Source organism: Oncorhynchus mykiss, chromosome 7 (assembly GCF_013265735.2).
Source record: "Oncorhynchus mykiss isolate Arlee chromosome 7, USDA_OmykA_1.1, whole genome shotgun sequence".
Lineage (NCBI taxonomy): Eukaryota > Metazoa > Chordata > Actinopteri > Salmoniformes > Salmonidae > Oncorhynchus > Oncorhynchus mykiss.
The window spans coordinates 60,541,554-60,565,609 of record NC_048571.1 but is presented as its reverse complement, the minus strand read 5'-3'; the positions used below and the strand labels follow the sequence as shown (position 1 = coordinate 60,565,609).

At 42.4% G+C, this 24,056-nt stretch overlaps 1 protein-coding gene and 1 long non-coding RNA gene across 3 annotated transcripts; one reads left to right on the top strand and one right to left on the bottom strand.

The window, feature by feature from the left end:
* Window positions 1–369: 369 nt before the first annotated feature.
* Window positions 370–2,017, bottom strand: LOC118965307. Its single transcript, XR_005052624.1, has 2 exons — window positions 1,857–2,017; window positions 370–1,695 (listed from the first exon to the last, which is right to left on the bottom strand). It is a non-coding gene; the product is annotated as an uncharacterized LOC118965307 (long non-coding RNA).
* Window positions 2,018–2,197: 180 nt separating this feature from the next.
* On the top strand, window positions 2,198–12,175 carry LOC100136654 (inositol hexakisphosphate kinase 2). Of its 2 annotated transcripts, XM_021609974.2 has the most exons (5): window positions 2,198–2,325; window positions 5,597–5,922; window positions 9,553–9,618; window positions 9,759–9,990; window positions 10,103–12,175. In XM_021609974.2, the coding sequence occupies exons 1-5, from the start codon at window positions 2,228–2,230 to the stop codon at window positions 11,031–11,033; spliced, it is 1,653 nt and encodes a 550-aa protein (XP_021465649.2). In that variant the 5' UTR covers window positions 2,198–2,227; the 3' UTR covers window positions 11,034–12,175. The 2 variants fall into 2 exon arrangements, with proteins under 2 accessions (XP_021465649.2, XP_036839586.1); XM_036983691.1 differs by lacking the exon at window positions 9,553–9,618.
* Window positions 12,176–24,056: the final 11,881 nt, after the last annotated feature.

Sequence of the window (24,056 nt, the reverse complement as noted above, 5' to 3'; positions counted from 1 at the left end):
CATCAACGTTTGATTCGTTTTCAAATTCTTTGTGGGTCTATGTGATCTGTGGGATATATGTGTCTCTCATATGGTCATACCTTTGGCAGGAGGAATGGAAGTGCAGCTCAGCTTCCACCTAATTTTGTGGGCAGTGAGCACATAGCCTTTCTTCTTTCGAGAGCCAGATCTGCCTATGGCGGGCTTTGTCAATAGCAAGGCTATGCTCACTGACTTTGTACATAGTCAATGATTTTCTTAATTTTGGGCCTGTCACAACAGTGTTTAGGTATTCTGCTACTGTGTATGCTCTGTTTAGGGCTAGATAGCATTCCAGTTTGCTCTGATTTTTGGTTGATTCTTTCCAGTTATCTTTTTGTTTTCTTATAATTTGGTTGGGTCTGATTGTGTTGCTGTCCTGGGGTTCTGTGGGGTCTGTTTGTGTTTGTGAACAGAGCCCCAGTACCAGCTGGCTGAAAGGATTCTTCTCTAGGTTAATCTCTCTGTAGGTGAGGGTTTTGTGGTGGAATGTGTAGGGATGGCTTCCTTTTATTTGGTTGTAAAATTTAACAGCTCTTTTCTGGATTTTGATATTTAAAGGGTATAGTCTCAATTGGGGGCTTGTCCCATTTTGTGAATTATTGGTTGGTGAGTGGACCCCAGACCTCACAACCATAGAGAGCAATTGGTTCTACAACTAACTGAAATATTTTTTAGCTAGATCCTAATTGGGATGTCGAGTTTTATCTGCCTTTTGATGGCATAGAAAGCCCTATCTCTTAGAGTGTTCATAGCCTTGTGGAAGTTACCTGTGGTGTTGATGTTTAGGCCGTGGTAGATATATTTAGTTGTGTGCTCTAGGGCAACGGTGACTAGATAGAATTTGTATTTGTTGTCTTGGCAACTGGAGCTTTTTTAGAACACCATTATTTTTGTCTTACTAAGATTTTACCGTCAGGGACAAAGTCAGACAGTATCTGAGCAGAAGTTCTAGGTGCTACTGAACCTCCTTAGCTCTCTCTCTCTCTCTCTCTCTCTAGTTCCAGCCCTCCTTTGGGTCCATCCCCCTCCCTGTAAAATGTGCTATTTGAGATGTATGTCATGTGCGATATACCATGATCAGCAGCTGAAAATAACGGTAGTGGTGAAGAAAAACAATGCTGTTGAAATGGCAGTGGCACCAGTTTTATCATAGATGCCTGATTGTTGGTATTTTTCTGGCTACCCCTCTGTGCCTGCAGGACAGATGTTGGAGTCTGTTAGACCATTGCTCTATGCCCAGCAAATGGTGGAGGAGGTTAGAGCCTGTCTGGCCCAGTAATGTGTTTCATAACTGGGCTGAATGCCTTGCCTGCAGTGTAGCGCGGCCGGGTCCATTGTCCCTGGGCACAGGCCTGTGCCTCATCCATCAGCCCTGCCTGCCTGGTGACTAGGCCAGAAACTCACCTACTCATTCATGCACATACACACACTTGCTTATACACACACTGGTGTACACAAATATTCAAAACAGACACACACCAAAACACAAGCGCTTATGCACACTCACACACATACCAGTACACTAACATACAGTTCAGTGCACTTGATGTTTGGTTAAGTTGGGTGTTTTTCCGTGGTCCATTTCCCTGCTGGTCTGTCTTCCAGAAAGCTGGATTAGAGTGAGACCGATGTCTCCGATGTAGTGTAGGTCCTGGGATCAGAGGCACCGGGAGCCTACACACACACACACACACACACACACATTCACAAAAATAACACATATTCACTAAGAACTCCTAAACCTGGATATGGTTTCAATTGTTTTTTCAAAATACATTTTTCCGTCAGGATTTTAGAACTACTTCATATAAGGTCTGTGTTTCGTGTAGGCTTACCCTGGAGTAATGTATTGATAACTGCACAAATCTCCCAGACAAGGTAACTTGTATCAATATATTCACCTGTAGTCATCACCCCAAAATGAAACGCTAAATAGCCGCTAATGTGGCTATTATACATAACTACACATCCTGTCAGAAGCGTTGACGTCATCCATCAAAGCAGTAGCAAGTAAAAAAAAAGTAGCAAGTAACTTTTTAGTTTCTTGTGTAAATAATTGTTATTCTTCATGTGTATTCTTGTTTAGCATTTTTTCAAATTAACTAGCTAATTACTTTAGCGTTTCTACTTTATTTTATTTTTTTACCCTGGTCTTTGTAGCTAACCTTAGGTCTCTGTTGATCAGAAGAAAGGATGGTTCTGTGCTATGTACCGGATTGTAACCACTATTCTGATAAGCACACGTGCATTTGATAGTTTCCCAACCTCTGTAAGCGAGAGGCATCGCTGGGGATGTGTGATAAGGTAAGCCCTGTTTGCTAGCTGCTAACAAACTATTTTAGTTAGATCAAAGAACTGTGTTACCTAAGATACTTTTTTTTTAAATAGCTAAATAATCAGCTACAGTAGTTACGTATGAAACACACGTTACCTTCCTTACAAGTAATAAAGAAAAGCAGCACAGGCTAGCACAATGATTGTCGTCCCGTTTGATTAATAATTGTGAGCTAGCCAGCTAGTTAACGTTTGCTCACGGTTGGTGTAACGTTAATCATACTTTTTCACATGGTGACATGCTAGCTAACTTTAGCCCACCAGCGTAGAGATATAGCTAGGTGGGTAAATATCGACTGGTGGGCTAATTAGGCACCTTGGCTGGCTAGCTAACGTTGCACCTGATCTCAGCATGGTGTAGTTGGACTTTCCTGACTGGCGGTGACATACTAGCGAATCTGCGTAACATTGGCGCTAACGTTAAATATCCCTGCCCTGTTGGACTAGCTAGCAAAGTTAGCTAAATATCCGTGCCCTAGTGGGCTAGCATGTGGCCATATGGAAAAATAACTACACGAACGGGGTAGTCAGTTAAACGGTACCAGTCAAAGGTTTGGATACACCCAATCATTCAAGGGTTTTTCTTATTTAAAAAAACATGTTTTCTACATTGTAGAATAATAGTGAAGACAAACTGAAATAACACACAGAATAATGTAGTATCCAAAAGTGTTAAAAAAAAATGTAAATTCTTCAAATAGCCACCCTTTGCCTTTGACAGCTTTGCACACTCTTGGCATTGTCTTAACCAGCTTCACCTGGAATGCTTTTCCAACAGTCTTGAAGGAGTTCCCTTATATGCTGAGCACTTGTTGGCTACTTTTCCTTCACTCTGCGGTCCAACTCATCCCAAACCATCTCAATTGGATTGAGGTCGGGTGATTGTGGAGGCCAGGTCATCTGATGCAGCAATTCATCACTCTCCTTCTTGGTCAAATAGTCCTTACACAGTCTGGAGGTGTGTCCTGTTGAAAAACAAATTATAGTCCTACTAAGTGCAAACAGATGGGATGGCGTATCTCTACAGAATGCTGTGGTAGCCATATTGGTTTTGTCTTGAATTTTAAATAAATCACAGACAGTATCACCAGCAAACACCCCCCCAAACATCACACCTCCATGCTTCACGGTGGGAATCACACATGCGGAGATCAACCGTTCACCTACTCTGCGTCTCACAAAGACACGTTGGTTGGAACCAAAAATCTCAAATTTGGACTCATCAGATCAAAGGGCAGATTTCCACCGGTCTAATGTCCATTGTTCGTGTTTCTTGGCACAAGCAAGTCTCTTCTTATTGGTGTCCTTTATTAGTGGTTTCTTTGCAGGTATTCAACCATGAAGGCTTGATTCACACGGTCTCCTCTGAACAGTTAATGTTGAGATGTCTGTTACTCGAACTCTGAAGCATTTACTGGGGCTGCAATTTCTGAGGCTGTTAACTCTAATGAATTTATTCTCTGCAGCAGAGGTAACTCTTGGTCTTCCTTTCCTGTGGTGGTCCTCATGTTAGCCAGTTTCATCATAACGCTTTATGGGTTTTGTGACTGCACTTGAAGAAACTTTCAAAGTTCTTGACATGTTCCAGGTTGTCTGACCATTTCTTAGAGTAATGATGGATTGTTGTTTGTCTTTGCTTATTTGAGCTGTTCTTGCAGTAATTTGGACTTGGTCTGAATTACTGAACAAAAATATAAATGTAACATGTAAAGTGTTGGTCCCATGTTTTCACGAGTTGAAATAAAAGATCCCAGAAATGTTCCACCCCACACAAAGCTTATTTCTCTAAAAGTATGTGCCAATTTTGTGTACATCCCTGTTAGTGAGCATTTCTTCTTTGCCAAGATAATCCATCCACCTGACAGGTGTAGCATATCAAGAAGCTGATTAAACAGCATGATCGTTACACAGGTGCACCTTGTGCTGGGGACAATAAAAGGCCACTCTCAAAAATGTGCAGTTTTGTCACAACACAATGCCACAGAGGTCTCAAGTTTTTAGGGAGCGTGCAATTGTCATGCTGATTGCAGGAATGTCCAACAGTGCTGTTGCCAGAACATTTTATGTTAATTTCTCTACCATAAGCTGCCTCCAACGTCATTTTAGAGAATTTGGGGGATGCATTTTATGCATATTCTATAATGATAGGCTACTCAATCGGCTACATCTGTCGGTACAAACTTTGAGGAAATTGTCATAAAAAAGAACTCCCTCAGTTAAAACTACACCACTGGTCTGTAATGGTTTTTGGTGAGAGGGGGAACCATTCTTTTTGTTTTAAATTCAGACTAGTGCTCCTACAAGCCCAATTTAGGCCAAGACAACAACGCAGAGCCCTTCTCACCATCAGTTCATATCTCCTATCATCTCAGTTTCTTTTTCCCTCTCCCTGCTCTGTATCAGCTGATAAGAATAACACGCCAAATAGGATAACAGAAAGGGGACATGTTTTAACTTTCCCTCTGTGTTCCTCTATCCCCCAGATTCAAATTATCTTCTGCATTGGCATCAGAATGCAAAGTAGAATTTTGCAGAAGCAGTTACTAATTCAGTAGATATTAACATAAATGTATTTATCCTCCTCTAAATATCACAGGAAGCTGCTGATGGGCAAAAGGCTCATAATAATGACCGGAACAGAGCAAATGTAATGGCATCAAACACCTGAAAGCAATGTATTTGATGCCATTCAACTAATTCTGCTCCAGTCATTAACACGTGCCTGTTCTCTGCAATTAAGGTGCCACCAACTTCCTGTAAATACTGTAGATATTTTTTGTCTCTGTCTGTTCTCTATGCTTGCTTTTCTCCCCTCCCCCACTTTCGCTTGTCTCTCGTTCCTCTTTGTTTGCTTGTTCCTGTTCCTTCCTCAGCGCTTAGTTCCCGCCCAACAACAGCTGCTGGTCTCTGATAGGTTGAAGCTGGGTAGGAGGCGGCGCTGAGGAAAATGTTTTGATCCTTTTCTTGCTCTGAGTTCAGTACAGACGTCAGTTCAGTATCATCGACAGACAGTCAGGAACAACCCACACTCGCTCTCACACACAACCTACAGCCCCGGAGCTGTCTAAAACAACAATTTATTAGCACTGTGTACACGGGGAGATTACCTTAACCCAAGCCTGGACTATACTACTCTGCTTTTGGACCAGGAAAGAACAGGGAACTAAAGGATTTTTCTATTTTCTTCTCCTTCCTGCTATGCCCTTTGTTTTCTCCACTGTGGTCTCTGGTGTCCTAGCAGGCGTCCACTAGCGCCCCCCAGTGAAACAGAGTGTTACAGCCAGAGCATAGGCAGCCCGGGCAGCCTCATCGTGGGCCCCTCCAGTTTAGCTGTCCGATGCGGAGTGAGGATGAGTCCTGCTCTAGAAGCCCTCATGCAGGCAGACGGGACACCCCCCTATCCCGGGAAAGGGGTGATGCTTGAGCCTTTTGTGCACCAGGTGGGGGGCCACTCATGCGTGCTACGTTTCGGCGACCAGACCATCTGCAAGCCCCTCATCCCCCGAGAACATCAGTTCTACAAGAGCCTGCCCCCCGAGATGAGGAAGTTCACCCCCCAGTACAGAGGTAAGCTTATTCCCTTATCCCACCCTAAACCCACAATATAACACTCTCATTGGAATAACATCCATTATGCTGTGTGTTTGTGCGCTATTGCTACTGCCCAGTATTAATCTCCCCATATTCCTCCTCCAACCTGGTATCAGATAATTTTGTATTATTCTGTATGAAATCTGAGATACTCCATTTAGTATGATGTGTTACTTTGTGGATGTCCATCACCCATTTCCTATGATATGTTACGAATGATCACAACATACATTTTGAAAATCCGTAACATATTGTATTACATGTTACAAATTTTTTTGTTGAAAGTTTGATGTTACAAATTCTGTCCAGATGGCTAACATTAGCTAGTATGGAGGTTAAGTTTAGGAGTTAGGTTAAAGGGATAGAGGAAGGGTTAGCTAAAAGTTTTGGCGAAGGATTAGCTGACATGCTAAGTAGTTGCAAAGTAGCTAAAAAGTAGTAAGTAGTTGAACAGTTGCTAATTAGCTCAAATGCTGAAGTTAGCCTTGATGAGATTTAACCTCTCAAACCATTGGGTTAATTTTGCCTTAAATAACAATCTATCTTATGCTACATTTGGTCTGGTTACATATGATACTAATTTGAGTGTCATGGATTTACATTTGCTATGTTACATTTAGTCTATGAGACCAGGCTGCCTTCTCTCTTTCTCTACCCCCGTCTCTCAAATTTATTCTCCCTGGTCCTCTACTGATATGGTCGGCTGGTGTGTTTTATATTATTGGCTGCATTTAGGATTACAGCAGGTCACTGGAGATGGCACTACCACGGCACAAAGGGATTTGTTTTATGTTGGTGCTTAAGTGAGGGTGGGGGACAGACAGTATGTGACTCCATGATGCATCAGGGCTATGCAGTAGTGAGAGGTCGTTCTGCGAACGGCTATTTTTGAATTGAACTTTTTGGTGAACCCGAATTGCATCAGTGAAAAAGCTTTTAATTTGTCTCCCTGATCTGCATTTTTTAAAAACCTTTTATTTAACTAGGCAAGTCAGTTAAGAACAAATTCTTATTTACAATGACGGCCTAGCCCAACCAGATCCTAACCCCGGACGACGCTGGGCCAATAGGGCGGTGCACAATAATGGCCGGTTGTGATACAGCCTAGAATCAAACCAGGGCCTGTAGTGACGCCTCTAGCACTGAGATGTAGTGCCTTAGACCACTGCATCACTCGGGAGCCTACTACTACTGCCCTTTTAACTTCAAAACAAGTTTTTCTGCAGATAACTAACAAAATAATGATCTAAAGAGAGTGAATCACAGAAGAAACGTCACTGCAGAAACGATACATAATGGGGAGAGGCCGTCAATCTGGTCCACAAAAATTGTAGCCTACCTTTTGGGCTTTAAATTGGAGAGTAGCATTTTTTTCAGTGGTTCTAGTTCAATTTTGAACTAAGTGCCGTCAGAATCAAATGAGACGTCTCTTTTACATGAACGGAGCCAAATGAGACGGCTCACTGAAAAGACTCGGAATGCACATCACTATTCTGCAGTGTCAGGTAATGTAATAGTGGAGACTGGAGAGGGGTATGGCAGGATCTTTATCACCTGGCGGCTAGGTGTGACCCCTTTATCAAAGGACAGGGTATTTTGCATTAGACAAAGTGGGAGAGATGACTGTCATGGAAAATAAATACACACACACACACACACCTTGGGTGGAATATCACATTCTGTTTCGTTTTTCATTTACCATGAAGCTACGCTCGTTGCCTCCTGACACTTGCACGCACCACACACACACACACTTTCTATAGCGTCACTCCTACTCTGGTTATGTGACAGAGTTGAGACGCTAGTATGGTATCAGACTCAGCAGCAATGTATCGTGGGACTATAAAAAGACCAGTGGGATTTGGAGAGGAAGATATAGAAAGAAGAGCGCAGACATCTGATGACACTGAGAAATATTCCACATCAAACGCACATGTTCACTTCTGCTCAAAAACACTTACACACACACACACACACATTCTCACACTCTTACAAACTCATTTAGGCTGCCCATATACAGTCACTTTCACATACTCACAAAGTACATTAGTCACAGGTACTCATCCTCACATGCCCTCTGACAGTTGGAACAGGCCTGGGCAGTAGAGGGTTAACTGTTGCAGGGTAGTGTTATCACTGTGCATGACATCATTCAGGGCAGGCTCTGCAGAGGAGAGATAAGTGCTGGGTTCCATTGTCCTTCATGTCACTAGCCAACCCCCCCCCCCCCCCTTAGTAATCATCTCATACACATAGGCCCTGATGAAGGATCTGTATTTATGCTTCATCTCATACACATAGGCCCTAATGAAGGATATGTCTTTATGCTTCATCTCATACACATAAGCCCTAATGAAGGATCTGTCTTTATGCTTCATCTCATACACATAGGCCCTAATGAAGGATCTGTCTTTATGCTTCATAGAACCTTTTCTCCAGTGCCAACCAAGGATGTTTTGTTGTGTAAATATTACAGAAAGGCTGGGATTTTCTTGTTTTGTGCTGTCATATTTTCATGTTTATATCCAATGGGATGATGTATATTCATCTCACTCCCCCTCCCTATCTCGCTCCATCTTCCAATCCCTCCCTCTCTCTTTCTGGTTTATGTGTCAGCTCCTGCAGTTGTGATGTTTTACTCTTCCTGTCTTGAAACCACCAATCTGCAGTAAGAGCTGCAGTACACATGGGGGTTTATTGGGTAGAGCAGGGCCCCCCCCCCCCCCCGGGGTACACGTTTTGGTTTTTGCCCTAGCACCGCACAGCTGATTCAAATAGCCAATTCATCATCAAGCTTAGATTATTTTAATCAGCTGTGTAATGCTAGGGCAAAAACCAACACATACACTCAGGGGTGGCCCCAGGACCGAGTTTAGGAAACCCTGGGATAGAGGTAGGGGGTGCGTTCATGTTTGGGAAACCCTGGGATAGAGGTAGGGGGTGCGTTCATGTTTAGGGAACACATAAATTATCCCTGGACTAAGAAACAGTGTGTATACAGTTATCTATGAAAGTGTTCCGGAGACCACCACCCTCCTCCACACCACTCTGTCAATCCCTCCCCTTTTTCATTTGTTAGTGTGTTTGGATTATTGCCTTCAATTGAACTACCGGTATATAAAAAGGCAAGTCAGACCTGAAAGGTCTTGTCCGAGAGGCTGTGTACGCAAAGTGCCTCACTTGATGGAACTTTTGTATCTCTATGAAATAATAGAATATCACACTGTTGGGTGAATATGTCTTCATTTCTGGTGTGTTGTCATGGTTGTATTTGAGTTTATACAGTGTATCTTTGCTGTGATTTCTATTGGGTTACCTTGAAATGTTGTAGCACTGTATGGGTATGAGTTGACTTGTGGTTCTGGGTGGGTTTAGTATTTGCTTAATAAAGTTTGGACTGAGTGTCATACATTCAAGCCTCCTGTGGTGTTTGTGTATCTCTTTGCTTCTTGGGTTCATTCTCACATTTTTATTACATTTTTTTTATTTAACATATACATTTGAAGTACTTAGACACTGTTTTTGTTGCCACTCAATGATCTCTTTGCTGTGTCCTTGCCCCCCCCCCCCCCCCCAACCTGCTCTCTCTCTCTGCTTCCTCCATAGGAATGCCTGTGTTTTGTTTGCATCTCTCTTTACAGAGTGTATTTGGCTGGAGGCAGGACCTAGTGGGTAAGAGCTGCCTATGACAACCCAGTTACGGGGAGGTCTTGGCTTCATCATAACATTATAAAATAAAAACTCCAATGCCGGGTAATAACCACCTTCCTATCCTTCTCTCTCCCCCTTCCCTCCATCTCCCCCTCTCTCAGGTGTGGTGTCAGTCAGCTTTGAGGAAGATGAAGAGGGCAACCTATGCCTCATTGCCTACCCCCTCCACAATGAACCAGAGAACCTGGAAAACAAGGACCCCTCAGCTGACTGCGAGCCCAAGAGCAAGATGATCAAATGGGGTAACAAGAAGACATCGTCCCTACTGCTGGAGAATGACAACTACAGCAAAGACCGGGCCAGACAGAGCACTAAAGAGAACAAGAGCAAAAGGTGAGCTCATACACTTACATCCATACACATACTATATATCCAAACACCAACATGCAGCAAAGATGTATGGTGAGGGGTAGATATCTAACCTCTTTTCCCGCTCTGTGTGTAGTTATAACGGTGCGGAGGCACAGCAGCAGGCTGAGGTTCTCTGCTACAGTCTGGATCAGAAGCAAATTAAACACAACCCCTGGAGTCTGAAATGCCACCAGCAGCACCTCCAGAGGATGAAGGAGAACTCCAAACACCGCAACCAATACAAATTCATCCTGTTGGAGAACCTGACATGGCGTCACGCGGTGCCGTGCGTGCTGGACCTGAAGATGGGCACGCGGCAGCATGGTGACGATGCGTCAGAGGAGAAGAAGGCCAATCAGATTCGCAAATGTCAACAGAGCACCTCCGCCTCCATCGGTGTCCGCCTTTGTGGCATGCAGGTGTACCAGTCAGACTCAGGCCAGCTGATGTTCATGAACAAGTACCATGGGCGTAAACTGAGCCTGCCGGGCTTCAAGGAGGCACTGTTCCAGTTCTTCCACGATGGGCAGCGTCTGCGGCACGAGCTGCTCTCCCCGGTGCTGTGGAAGCTCAGGGAGATGCAGGAAACCCTGGAGTCCTGCGAGTCTTACCGCTTCTACTCCTCCTCCCTCCTCATCATCTATGATGGGGAGCCCCCCCACACCTGCGGCCCCACCCGACCCCGCCACCGCGGAGGAGAGGAGGGTGACGATGACGAGCCCTCAGATGAGGAAGAGGAGGAAGAGAAAGAAGGTGGGTTCCCCCATGGATCGCCAGCTGGCAGCAGTGCTGGTGGTAGCAGTAACGGCAGCAGTAAGGGAAGTGCTGGTCGCTCATCTCGCGGTGGAGGAGGGGAGGCCAGCAGCCCGGGGGTGGATGTGAGGATGATAGATTTTGCCCACACGACGTGCCGCCATTACGGGGAGGACAGTGTGGTGCATGAGGGTCAGGACAGCGGCTACATCTTCGGCCTGCAGAACCTCATCACTATCATCTCCCAGCTGGAGGAGCACAGCGCCGACTAAAGACTGAGCCTCCACTCTGGAAAACTCTAATCCAACCTGGGAATAACAGCACTGAGCTGTAGCCTTGGTCTGCCCTCCTCCGCCACTGGCCTGGTCCTAATGGCCACGACACAGCCGGGGGAGGACCCCCCCCACCTACTGTAGTGGAGATACAGGGAGCTCCAGGGTTGGTGATGGGGTCGGTCCCGCACCTCCCCGAACCAACACGGGACAGGACTGCTTGTGCACTCGTTTGCAACTTGTCTCTGTGACTGTTCTTCCTCTTTCTTCCTCTTTATTTTCTATGTAGTGGGAGTGATAGTGTCTGAGACTGGTATATTAACAGGCTCAGGGACTCATGTAGCATCCTGTCATCCTGTCCTCCTTTCTGCTCCTCTGTTAGACTGTTTTCTTTACTGTATGGTCACTCTGAGAGAGGGACCAAAAGCTGAAGTGTAGTTCTGGAGGTTGTACTTGATGCTTTTAGACTGTATGGTGAAGTGTTTGTGGATGGCGTTTGGACTGCTGTTCCCCCAACAGCACAGCACACACGAGTGGGGGTTGCTTCTGTACAGGCTGAACGGGGCTAGGCCGGTCGCTCGGTCAGCTGGCAACTCCTCACTCTCCTATGGCCAATTTTTTGTTTTGTATTTCTTCTGGTGTTTCTGCACACCCCAGCAACGAACAGAATTTTCTTATACATTTGGCCATCTGGATTTACAAAAATAACAACGCATGGAAGGAGAATAAGGTTTGGGTGAAGAAAAATGGATTTCTACCTTTTGTCAACAATAACACCCCCCGTACTGTTTAATCCTTAAATCAAAGACATTTAAAGTGGGGGTTTATAAGGGAATAACATCATTACTTTGTCATTTTCTTTGTTTTTGTCTGAATTGCTCCTCTTCATTCCTGAAATGGTGACTGAACACAATAATATATTGATAAGGACAATAAATACAAAGACTATAGACTTTATTTATTTGTCATATTTCTTCATAATAAACAAAGACATTTAAACAAAATGGAGCAATGATGACCACATTCCATATTACTGTTCTGATAATGACTAGTGAATGTTGTTTTTTGCAAGATACCTCTCTTGTAGACCTGTGTGTCACTAGTATGTTGGAAGAAAAATAAAGACATTTGTGGTAAAAGCACTTTTCTGTCTGTCATTGAGTGCATAGTACTTATAGGAAAGGGATGGGTCAGTGGCAATGTTCCCTCTAATTTTCAGGTCTGCTGAGCGCAAACTTGAACGTTGTGAAAATTCTGTGCAATTTCCAGCATGCGTTTACTGTGAACACTGAGGCTGCACCCACCTTAAGTTACAGTTTTAACAGTGGCCAAGTAGGCTACTGTGGCTATTTGAGCTTGACATTAACCTGTTTATTCACTATTGGTGACTGGAAATATTTTTGTGTTGTTTGATTATAGAAACCACTTCATTAAATAAAATGCATTATTATTCCCTTTCCATTATTACAGAGAATCAGACAAATTATGATACCCTCTGCCTATTGGCTATTCAGGCTTGAAGAAACTGTCTCAAAATACAACACTGCCCCTTTGACAAAAAAATGAAATCTTGACCTGACTTGCTTTTCAATGATGGCTAGAAATACAAATGTTTTGTGCTCTTGTAGGAAGCAATCACTCCCCACTTGCTTACTACAAATGATCTATAGCTGGGCTAATCTCACCAACTAGCAAAGGATATGAACAAAATGTGCACAAGTGGCTACATGAAGCTCTTGCTTTGATCTCTGAGCAAGCGCATCTACTCTCAACCAATGTTCCCTCAATGGTGCACAGTAGCCCTGAGACTGCGATGGAGCTCCATGGAACTACCTGGCAAGCGTAGAGGAAATATCAGCCCACAGAGAGAAGCACAAGATTGAACTTCACTCAACTTTCTACAGTTTTCCCTGTTAACACTATCAACGTTTCCCTTGGCAATTGTGATCGAATCAACGTAATACTCGCCACTTTCAATGCAACATACCAAAACAAAACTATGCAAGAGATTTTGTTGTAGGCAGAACACATCGGAGTAGGATTCTATTACATTGACACGGAGTAGGATTCTATTACATTGACACGGAGTAGGATTCTATTACATTGACATGACTCAGCCATACTCTGCAGAGACCAGCATAACCAATCAGAGCTGCAGTAGGCCTATATGCAAACAGACCATTGCTATTATAAGCCTGCGTTGAGACAATGATTATCAATGCTTTAGCATTATGCTCACCCTGCACTAACATAAATAACATGAGAATATATATACTTCTGCTAAGCTTCCCAGTAAAGAAATGAAAACAAGCAAGCATCAGAAAACAAGCAAGCACAGAAAAGTGCTCAAAATAGCCCAAGTTAACATATGTAGCTTAAGAAACAAGGTTCATGATATTAATAACTTGCTAGTTACAGATGATGTTCATATTCTGACTATCTCTGAAAATCACTTAGACAATACCCTTGGTGATACTGTGGTAGCAATACAAGGTTATAACATTTACAGAAAATACAGAAATGCCAGTGGTGGAGGTGTTGCTGTTTATATTCAGAACCACATTCCTGTAAAGATTAGAGAGGATCTCATTTTAAATACTGTTGAAGTAGTATAGCTACAGGTTCATCTGCCTCGCCTAAAGCACATTCTGGTGGGAAGCTGCTATAGACCACCAATTGCTAAAAGTCACTATCTGGATAACGTGTGAAATGCTTGATAATGTATGTGCTATCAACAGCAAAGTATATTTTCTGGGGGATTTAAAAATTGACTGGCTTTCATCAAGCTGCCCACTCAAGAAAAAGCTTCAAACATTGACCAGTGCCTGCAACCTGGTTCAGATTATTAGTCAACCTACCAGGGAAGTTACAAACAGCACAGGAATAAAATCATCAACATGGATTGATCACATCTTTTCTAATGCTGCAGAAATGTTCTTGAAAGCACTATCCAGATCCATCAGATGTAATGATCACAACATAGTAGTCACATCTAGGAAAAAACTAAGTTCCAAAGGCTGTGCCTAAAATAGTGTATAAGAGGTCATACAAGACGTTTTGTAGTGATTCCTATGTTGTTGATGTAAAGAATATTTGTTGGTCCGTGGTGTGTAAGGAGGAGCAAACAGACGTTGCATTTGACACATTTATGAAATAGCTTATCTCAGTCAATAATATGCATGCACCCACTAAGAACATGACTGTAAAAATTGTTAAATCCTCATGGATTGATGAGGAATTGAAAAATGGTATGGTTGAGAGGGATGAGGCAAAATGAATGGCAAATAAGTCTGGCTGCACAACCGATTAGCAAATGTACAGCAAATTGAGAAATCATGTAACTAAACTGAGTTAAAAGAAGAAGAAACTACACTATGGAACAAAGATAAATGTCATAAGTAATGACAATAAAAAGCTTTGGAGAATCTTCAGTTACATTTTGGAAAAAAGGCAAACTCAGTTACGGGCTGAGTAACAGGGAAAACTAGAAAGTTGAGTGAAATTCAATCTGGTGCTTCTCTCCATGGGTTGATATTCTGCACTCTGCAGAATATCGGGGAGCTGCGCAGCAGCACAGTTTAGAGGGAACATTGGTTTGTGGGATGAAAGACGGTAAATTAAAGTGAAAGGACTGTTAAATTGACCACTGAAATACTGTTGTCACCATGGCACACCACATCTGCAGTAAGTCAGTTTAAATAAGACAACCTGTGGGAAAATGTGTCACTTCTGTACAGGCATGGATGATGGAGTCACCTCATAGTAATCTGATAGTGAATGTCCCTTTACCTGTCATGCACTAGTCTTAGGGTCTAAAGGGGCCTCAGGGAAAATAAGAACGACATGTTTCATTACATGCATCACACTCTTTAACCTCTCTGGGGTATGTGGGACGCATGCTTTCTGGTCATGCGCCTCTATCAAACAGTACACATGAAGTGACCCTCGTTCAAGATGGCTGTACTTCTTCATTACACAAAGGAATAACCCGAATCAATTTCTAAAGACTGGTGACATCCAGTGGAAGTGGTAGGAACTGCAAGCAAGTCCCTTAGAAATCTGGATTCCCAATGAAACCCCATTGAAAAGAGAGTGACCTCAAAAATAAAACATCTGAATGGTTTGTCCTCGGGGTTTCGCCTGCTACATAAGTTCTGTTATACTCACAGACATGATTCAAACAGTTTTAGAAACTTCAGAGGGTTTTCTATCCAAATCTATTAATAATATGCATATCTTATCTTCTGGGGATGAGTAGCAGGCAGTTGAATTTGGACATGCTTTTCATCCAAAATTCCAAATGCTGCCCCCTATCCTAGAGAAGTTAAGAGTTTATCCTATTACGCAGTTTATGTGTTTTGGTTTGTCCATTTTCTGCCCGGCTGAGACGTCTGTGACTCCCACGAGTGTTCTAGCACGTTTATGATCTTCGCATTAGGGCCCACCCAAGCTCGATTATTCTCACCAATCCTGGAAAACAACAAGAATGGAAAACATTTGGCATTGTGTAAAGCAGTTGGCTGGTACAACCAGGGAGTGGTGTGATGTTGGCTGATGCAAGTAGTTGCCATGGGAATCTCCCTAAGAAACGTCTTGGGCTTACATGTTCTCTCTGACCCTCGTATTGGGAGCCGTTATTTCCAAATGGCGCAGAACCTTTATTCCATATCCAAATCCGCTTTCCGGGATTGGAAAATACTGAGCTGGGTAGGGTAAAACCACAGAAGGCTTGATGATGTGGAAAGTATGTGAGGAATGCTGCTTCACATTACAGGCATGGCTCAGCCTGCTGCTTGCTCATAGAAACAAGAGGGATGGGTGGGGTCACCGCTGAAAGGCCTGTGAAACAAGATAGATTCCCACTGCACAAACTGGTTGAATCAACTAGTTTTTCAATGTATTGTGATGTGGAATTCAGTAGCGGGGCATGCGTAAAATCACTGGGGAAGACAAGCCCCCCACCCCCCAAAAAGCCATATTACAACCTATGTGTTGTGATAATTGCGTTGTTTGCTCTATAACCTGTCAATTCATATGCCTTGCGACCGTGATATATAGGCCTAGAGACCGAGACAATAAGAAGACATGGAGGCAGAATAAAACCAGATAGCAGCCTCTGTCCAGTGAAGTCCACAAAGCATATTGCATGTACAGCAACAGACAGTTACATCCCCTACAGCATGGTCAAGAAAGTTAATGGTTAGGGCATTTTCAGACCACTAAACAACTATTGATTTAGAACCAGAGAGCGTTACCACAAGTCACAAAGAAAACAGGAGCTGCCTCCAATATTCCAGCACCATATCAACTTCAACATTTCAACATCATCAAATCACCTCTACTTAGTCTAATACAGTGACAACTAAAAGATACCAAAAACTATTTAGTCCAATCAACGTAAGCTAAATATGATGTGGCTGTCCAAGGTTCTGATTTCTGTGTGTGTGTGTGTGTGTGTGTATGTGTGTGTGTGTATGTGCATGCATGTTCGTGCAAGTAGAAAAGCATGTTGACTCACCCTACTTGTAGAGAAACACCAATGTCATCCTCCTCTCTTTCATGTTGACGAAACGGTCTATCAGTCTGTCATACAGTACACGCTTTTATTTTTTGTTGTCCTAGGCTACCGGGCTAAAATTCTTGCTCGCTAGCATAACTTTCATTTATGGGCAACGTTAGCTAGTTAACATTACATTTTTACATCTAGCTACATATTGAAGTACCATCCTCTCAGGCCAGGGGCACAATCTTAGTCCAATGTATAAATATATATGATTGGATCAGAATCGCCGTTATAATAATTGGCCAGTACGGAGAATTAAGTAAAACCACAAGTCCATATCACTATCCCCATCCATGGCTAATTTAGAAAAGGGCCAATTTTAGCTAGCTAGCCACCAGAGGACAACACAACGAGATGTAACAATACAAGTTTTTCTTGACGTGTGCTCTCAATGGGATTTGATAGGAGTGACGACAAAATCCAAGCTGGTTTCCCTTGACACATTTTTTGGGGTGTGCCAGGACCATTCACAGTTAAACTCGCTCAGTTTAGCTCAACGCTGATTTGAAAATGTTTTATAATGCTCGCTGGCTTCCCTTGCATTCAATGCTACTGGCGGCAACAATATCATACTTGTTTGGACCAGTCAGCATCAGATAGACGTAGAGAGACAGAGGGGTGCTGTTTCGCTTGCTCGGATGCTTTCTCCTGTGAGATACATTCAGCCTCTTGCAAATTGTAGGAAAATAATGAAACACAGAGAAACGCCACTGGTGGAATCGATGTGGAAAATACATTGGATTTGAAAAAAAGGCACATTTTTTTGAGGATGACATTTCAACCCCAGGATTATGTCATCATGCTAACCAAATGCTATTGTGAGAATGATGGTTGAGAGTTCTTCACTTAAAAACTAAATATATTCACAGTTGCTATCAAAGTATTTCCAAAAGGTAGGTTAAGCAGAGCAAATGAAATGTGACCATACTTTATCAGTCAAACAGTATATCGTCAATCTATTTAGGCCTATATAGTATTTTGCAATTCATCAACAGCTATTGTTTCAATTCAACACAGAGTTCATCAACACATGGACATAATAACAGGCCTCGGGATTCACGCTACATTAAAATAATGTATCTGTTCATTCACTTCTCCATCTCAACCAACAATCTAAGTTAAACTTTATTCAAAGTTCATTTAAAGATTGATTTGATTTAGTCCTATTCTTTGGCTTAGATTTCTGGTTGAGATGGAGACGTGAATACAACATATTAATTTGTAGACAAACTGGAATTAAAGCCAAACCAAGTCAGTGGCACAGATGGAACCTTCCATTCTTCAAATGTTGATATTTGGTTGTATTGGCAACCAAACACAATTCAATATAACTTTTGAAATACAACAAATAGCCTATTAATTTGTTGACAAGTTAACAAATTATATGTTGGATTAACATCACCAACTCAACCAAAAATAAATGTTAAGAATGGGATTAAGCCAGTGGCTCAGACGGAACCATCCAAACAGTAGATACATCTCCTTTAAATGGTTTAATTGTCAAACTAACACATTTCAATATTACTTTTGTAATACAGTAAATAGCCTAAAATTAAGGATATCTTACAAACGAATGTAAAATGCAACCTTAAAATTAGTAACACATCCATGGCCACATTTTGAGGTTACTGTAACTATAAATGTCTTCTTATGTAATCATATAAAACATGCATGTTCAAGATAGCATGCATAGGTCATCGCAGGTCTGCGAAGATAATAATCTGTGCAGAATCTCAAACTGCATTGATCACTTACACCATGTACTTTTAATGTAATCTCAGCTGCAACCCAGGTCATTAGATGGAGCACAGTGATAACACATTAATCTGTTGTATAAATAAACAAAATATCATTGTATTCCCATTTTAACTTTGCTGAGATTTTAAATGGTTGAAAGCACAGTGATAGACATTTGGGTGACAACTAAACCAATAATTTGACATTGTTTTTCCATTGGAATTTGGTTGTGCTTTTAGATGGTTGAAAGCATAGTGATAACACATTGGAAATTCAACCAATTTTTGGCTGTCTTTTTGATGTGGTGAATACTGTATAGGTTGTAATCTCATTGATCAACGTCTCAACCAATTATTACACAATTAACTACGTTGAAATTACATGGTGTGCTCAGGGGGTTTATACAAAGACTAGGTGGGTGGCAACAGATACATATTATTAGCAATGGATAAACAGGATAAGGTTAGTTGAATGTGTGAGATATTTGTAACAGTGTATATAGATAGGCTTAGAGGTCTTTATTAGTAGTGGAGCTGAAAACTGAGCAGTGACAGCTTGCAAAAGTGGTTTAGAAACACCAGATATTCTTTGTACTAGACTGAGAGGCTGATGATGGGCTCAATATGAGGTCTTTAGAGGGAGAGATAGTAGAGGTAGAAAAGTGGAATGATAGAGGGAGAGAGAGACAGTAGATTTCATCCACCATTAAGGGGCAGATCGAGGTCTATGTTGAATATCTAGTGAATGTGCACACATAGAGACAGAGAGAGAATGTTGAGGTTTAGATGGGCCGATGACGTCTGCGAAATCTGATTTGCGGGTGTAATGTTTAGTGGGCTGATGGAGGCCTATGCTGTGGAGAGCGACTCGATGATGCCCCATGGAGGGCACACGGCGCCTGGGGGAAAGCCATGTGACTCCTGCCCACCCCCACCCCTACTGTCTACCACAGTCCGGTCTCAACCGGCTTGAGCTGAGCGACTTACCTGTATGACCTACATACATAGACTATGTGTGTGCACCATCCATTGATTCACCCATGATCCACTGATGCTAGGTCCTTTATGGTACTGTATTATTTGACCCTGCTGGTCATCTATGAATGTTTGAACATCATGAAGAACAATCTGGCCTTAATGGCCATACTCTCCATCCGGCACAGCCAGAAGAGGACTGGCCACGCCTCAGAGCCTGGTTCCTCTCTAGGTTTCTTCCTACTGTAGGTTCCTGCCTTTCTAGGGTTTTTTTCCTAGCCACTGTTCTTCTACATCTGCATTGCTTGCTGTTTAGGGTTTTAGGCTGTGTTTCTGTATCAGCACTTTGTGACATCTGCTGATGTAAAAAGGGCGTTATAAATACATTTGATTGATTTATTGTACCAAGCCGTGCACTCATATGTGCTAACAGTAAGACTCAAAGTCAAGGATTGGAAGGGGGAAGCTACAGAATGAGTCAGAAACTAATCCATTATTGTAGCGCAGATTTCCTGCAGGACACTTGCCATGTAAGGTGTTAATCAAATTGTCAGGCCTGTCATAACTTAGAGTAAGGATACTTAGAGTAATGCCAACAGATAAGACGACTGCCTTTGAGATGCTTTCCTTTCTCAGTGAGAAAAACCTGGAGGAACTCTATCTTAACCTTTGGATGGCCCGAAGAATTGCAGTCACCCTACCAGTGACAGTAGCATCGGCAGAGAGGAGCTTTTCAAAATGAAAGCTCATCAAAAGCTACCTCAGGTCTTCCATGTCACAGGAACGTTTGAGTTGTCTGGCAATCATGACCATAAATCATGATGTAGGGAAACACATGTCCTATGATGACATCATTGATGATTTTGCCTAAAGAAAGTACAGAAGAGGAATATTTTGATGGTAAGATTTTAATTCAAACATTAAAATGTTTACACACTTAGTAACATGTAAGATTGTATCGCAGAAGTGCATTTGTGTAAATGACTGTTTAACTAACTATGTGACATACTTTCTACATTTCTTCCAGACAGTCCAGATAGACTGGTGGCCATGCTGATGCTGAAAATGCCCAGGCTGTAGAGGGAACCAAAGTTAATCACACAGCTGTATACGTTTTATTTTACTATTTTGAGACATACAGTTGAAGTCGAAAGTTTAAATACACCTTAGCCAAATACATTTAAACTCAATTTTCACAATTCCTGACATTTAATCCATTTACAAATTCCCTTTTTTAGGCCAGTTAGGATCACCACTTTATTTTAATGGCCACTCCAATACCTTGACTTTGTTGTCCTTAAGCCATTTTGCCACAACTTTGGAAGTATGCTTGGGGTCATTGTTCATTTGGAAGACCCATTTGCGACCAAGCTTTAACTTCCTGACTGATGTCTTGAGATGTTGCTTCAATATATCCACATAATTTTCTTCCCTCATGATGCCATCTATTTTGTGAAGTGCATCAGTCCCTCCTGCAGCAAAGCACCCCCACAACATGATGCTGCCACCCCCGTGCTTCTCGGTCTGGATGGTGTTCTTCGGCTTGCAAGCCCCCTTTTTCCTCCAAACATAACGATGGTCATTATGGCCAAACAGTTCCATTATTGTTTCATCAGACCAGAGGACATTTCTCCAAAAAGTATGATCTTTGTCCCCATGTGCAGTTGCAAACCGTAATCTTGCTTTTTTATGCCAGTTTTGGAGCCGTGGCTTCTTCCTTGCTGAGCGGCCTTTCAGGTTATGAAATATAGGACTCGTTTTACTGTGGATACAGTTTCCTCCAGAATCTTCACAAGGTCCTTTGCTGTTGTTCTGGGTTTGATTTGCACTTTTCACACCAAAGTATGTTAATCTCTAGGAGACAGAACGCGTCTCCTTCCTGACTTGTATGACGGCTGTCACGTTCGGACCTTTATTTCCTTTGTTTTGTATTTATTTAGTATGGTCAGGGCGTGAGTTGGGTGGGCAGTCTATGTTTGTTTTTCTATGTTTTGGGTATTTCTATGTTTTGGCCTAGTATGGTTCTCAATCAGAGGCAGGTGTCATTAGTTGTCTCTGAATGAGAATCATACTTAGGTAGCCTGGGTTTCACTGTGTGTTTGTGGGTGATTGTTCCTGTCTCTGTGTTTTGCACCAGATAGGGCTGTTTTTGGTTTTCCACGTTTATTGTTTTGTAGTGTTCGTGTTTATCGTTTTTAATTAAACATGAATCAATATAACCACGCTGCATTTTGGTCCGCCTCTACTTCACCACAGGAAAACCCTTACAACGGCTGCATGGTCCCATGGTGTTTATACTTGTGTACTATTCTTTGTACAGATGAACGTGGTACCTTCAAGCGTTTGGAAATTGCTCCCAAGGATGAACCAGACTTGTGGAGGTCTAGTCAGGTGTGTGCGTACTGGTAGCGAAGTCAGGTGCAGGAGAGCAGAGATTTGTGAACAGGCGCACACTTTATTGAGGCAAAAGTGCAAAACGCGCAAAAGTGCAAAACGCGTTTAACAATAAACATCTTCGTGAAATACCATGGGAAAAACAAACCAGTCTGGTGCGTCAACCAAACACGTAACACAAACAATCTCACACAAAGACATGATGGGGAACAGAGGAATAAATACATGTAGATTGGTTGGGGAATGAAAGCCAGGTGTGCAGGGACCAAGACAGAACAAATGGATACATGAAAAATGGAGCGGCGATGGCTAGAAAGCCGGTGACGTCGACTGCCGAACGGCGCCCGAACAAGGAGAGGAGCCGACTTCGGCTGAAGTCGTGACAGGTCTTCAATTTCTATTCTGAGGTCTTGGCTGATTTCTTTGGATTTTCCCATGATGTCAAGCAAAGAGGCACTGACTTTGAAGGTAGGCCTTGAAATACATCCACAGGTACACCTCCAATTGACTCTGATGTCAATTAGCCTATCAGAAGCTTCTAAAGCCATGACATCCTTATCTGGCATTTTCCAAGCTGTTTAAAGGCACAGTCAACTTACTGTATGTAAACTTCTGATCCACTGGAATTGTGATAAAGTGAATTATAAGTGAAATAATCTGTCTGTAAACAATATGTTTACATTGTATAGACAAAGCTATTTGTATAATATTGTGAGGACTGCACTAATTACCAGGCAGCAGAGCCAACGCTCAGTGTTATATTTTATTATTTTCTAAATTGTATATTTTCTACAATTTCTTATTTATGTTAATGTTATATTGACTTATCTTAAGATTCTATAGAACATATTCTATTCAATAAATATTTTTTGTTTATACCTCATTCTGTTCTGTATAGGTCCACTTATTCTTAGACCAACAGATGGAGCAAACTGTTTTAAAGGAGGGAGGATTGTAGTGGGAGCACTGGGGTGTCAGGTGTGACTGTGTGGCAATAGAAAATGGTTTACATGGCTCACAGGTCAAGTATGAGGGCCCCTTAGTAGAATTTTGCTGAGGGCCCCAGGGAGGTCAGGACCGGCTCTGCTGCCCAGTCATTTGAAGTCCATAGATTAGGGCCTAGCGAATTTATTTAAATTGACTGATTTCTTTATATGAACTGTAACGCAGTAAAACCATTAAAATTGTTGCATGTTGCACTTATATTTTTGTTCAGTAAATCAGCACCAAAGATGATAATCTGTTTCTCGCATATCTAAAAAATATATTTCATGAATCTGCAATCCCTGCTCGTCACATGAGCTCTGGCTTTGATGGCTGACTGACATGATGAGTATTGGAGCTTTTTAATCCTGTAACATTTTAATGTGCATGCGTGTCTGTGTCGGTCTGTCTGTTTGTTTGTCTTTGGGTGTGTGTGTGCCTCACCTTTCCACATTTTGGGAATTATTGGGTTGCCATGGTAACTGAATTAATTCTGTAACAACAGCACCAGTATTTGTAACGGTGTTGCGGCCCTAAGGCAGAGAGGGGTTGGTGTGTTCCAGAGAACCAAATATTTTAGCATTTTCAGGAAAGAGATGAGATTTCACTTCAGATGCAGCAGAACCTAAAATCCCTGCCCACAAATCTGATTTTGATCTCATGCCATCCTCCTTCTCTTGCGTATCATAGTCACGCCTGCTCCTGCTCTTCCCCCCTGGCGCTCGAGGGCGCCAGGCTGCCCTGCATCACGCACTCCTGTCATTATCAATTACGCACACCTGCCTTCCCTCATCACTTGCATCAGTGATATTGGACTCACCTGGACTCACTCAATCACATGTTTATTACCTCACCTATATTTGTCAGTTCCCAGCTCTGTACCCCGCTGCTGCATTGATTGTAATTTGTCTGTGTTACCCGTGTGCTGACGCTGTCCTGTCTCGTTCTATGTCCATTCCCTATTAAATGTTTGACTACCCGTACTTGCTTCTCCTCTCCAGCATCATCCCGTGACAATTATTTTCTCGTAGCTTTTCTAGACAGATGATAGTCTTGCCCTTGATCATACTACAAGAGCAACACTTGGCCTGACAGTTGGTCTGACCCTGGTAAGCTGCCTCTTGGTCTAACTACTGTATAAATCCTCTAATGACTCCCCATCCCGCATGAGGGAGTGTAATCATCGACTGACACTAATTAGCATAACGCAACGGACATAAATATTCCTATTCATGAAAATCACAAGTGAAATATATTGAGACACAGCTTAGCCTTTTGTTAATCACCCTGTCATCTCAGATTTTCAAAATATGCTTTACAGCCAAAGCTAGACAAGCATTTGTGTAAGTTTATCGATAGCCTAGCATAGCA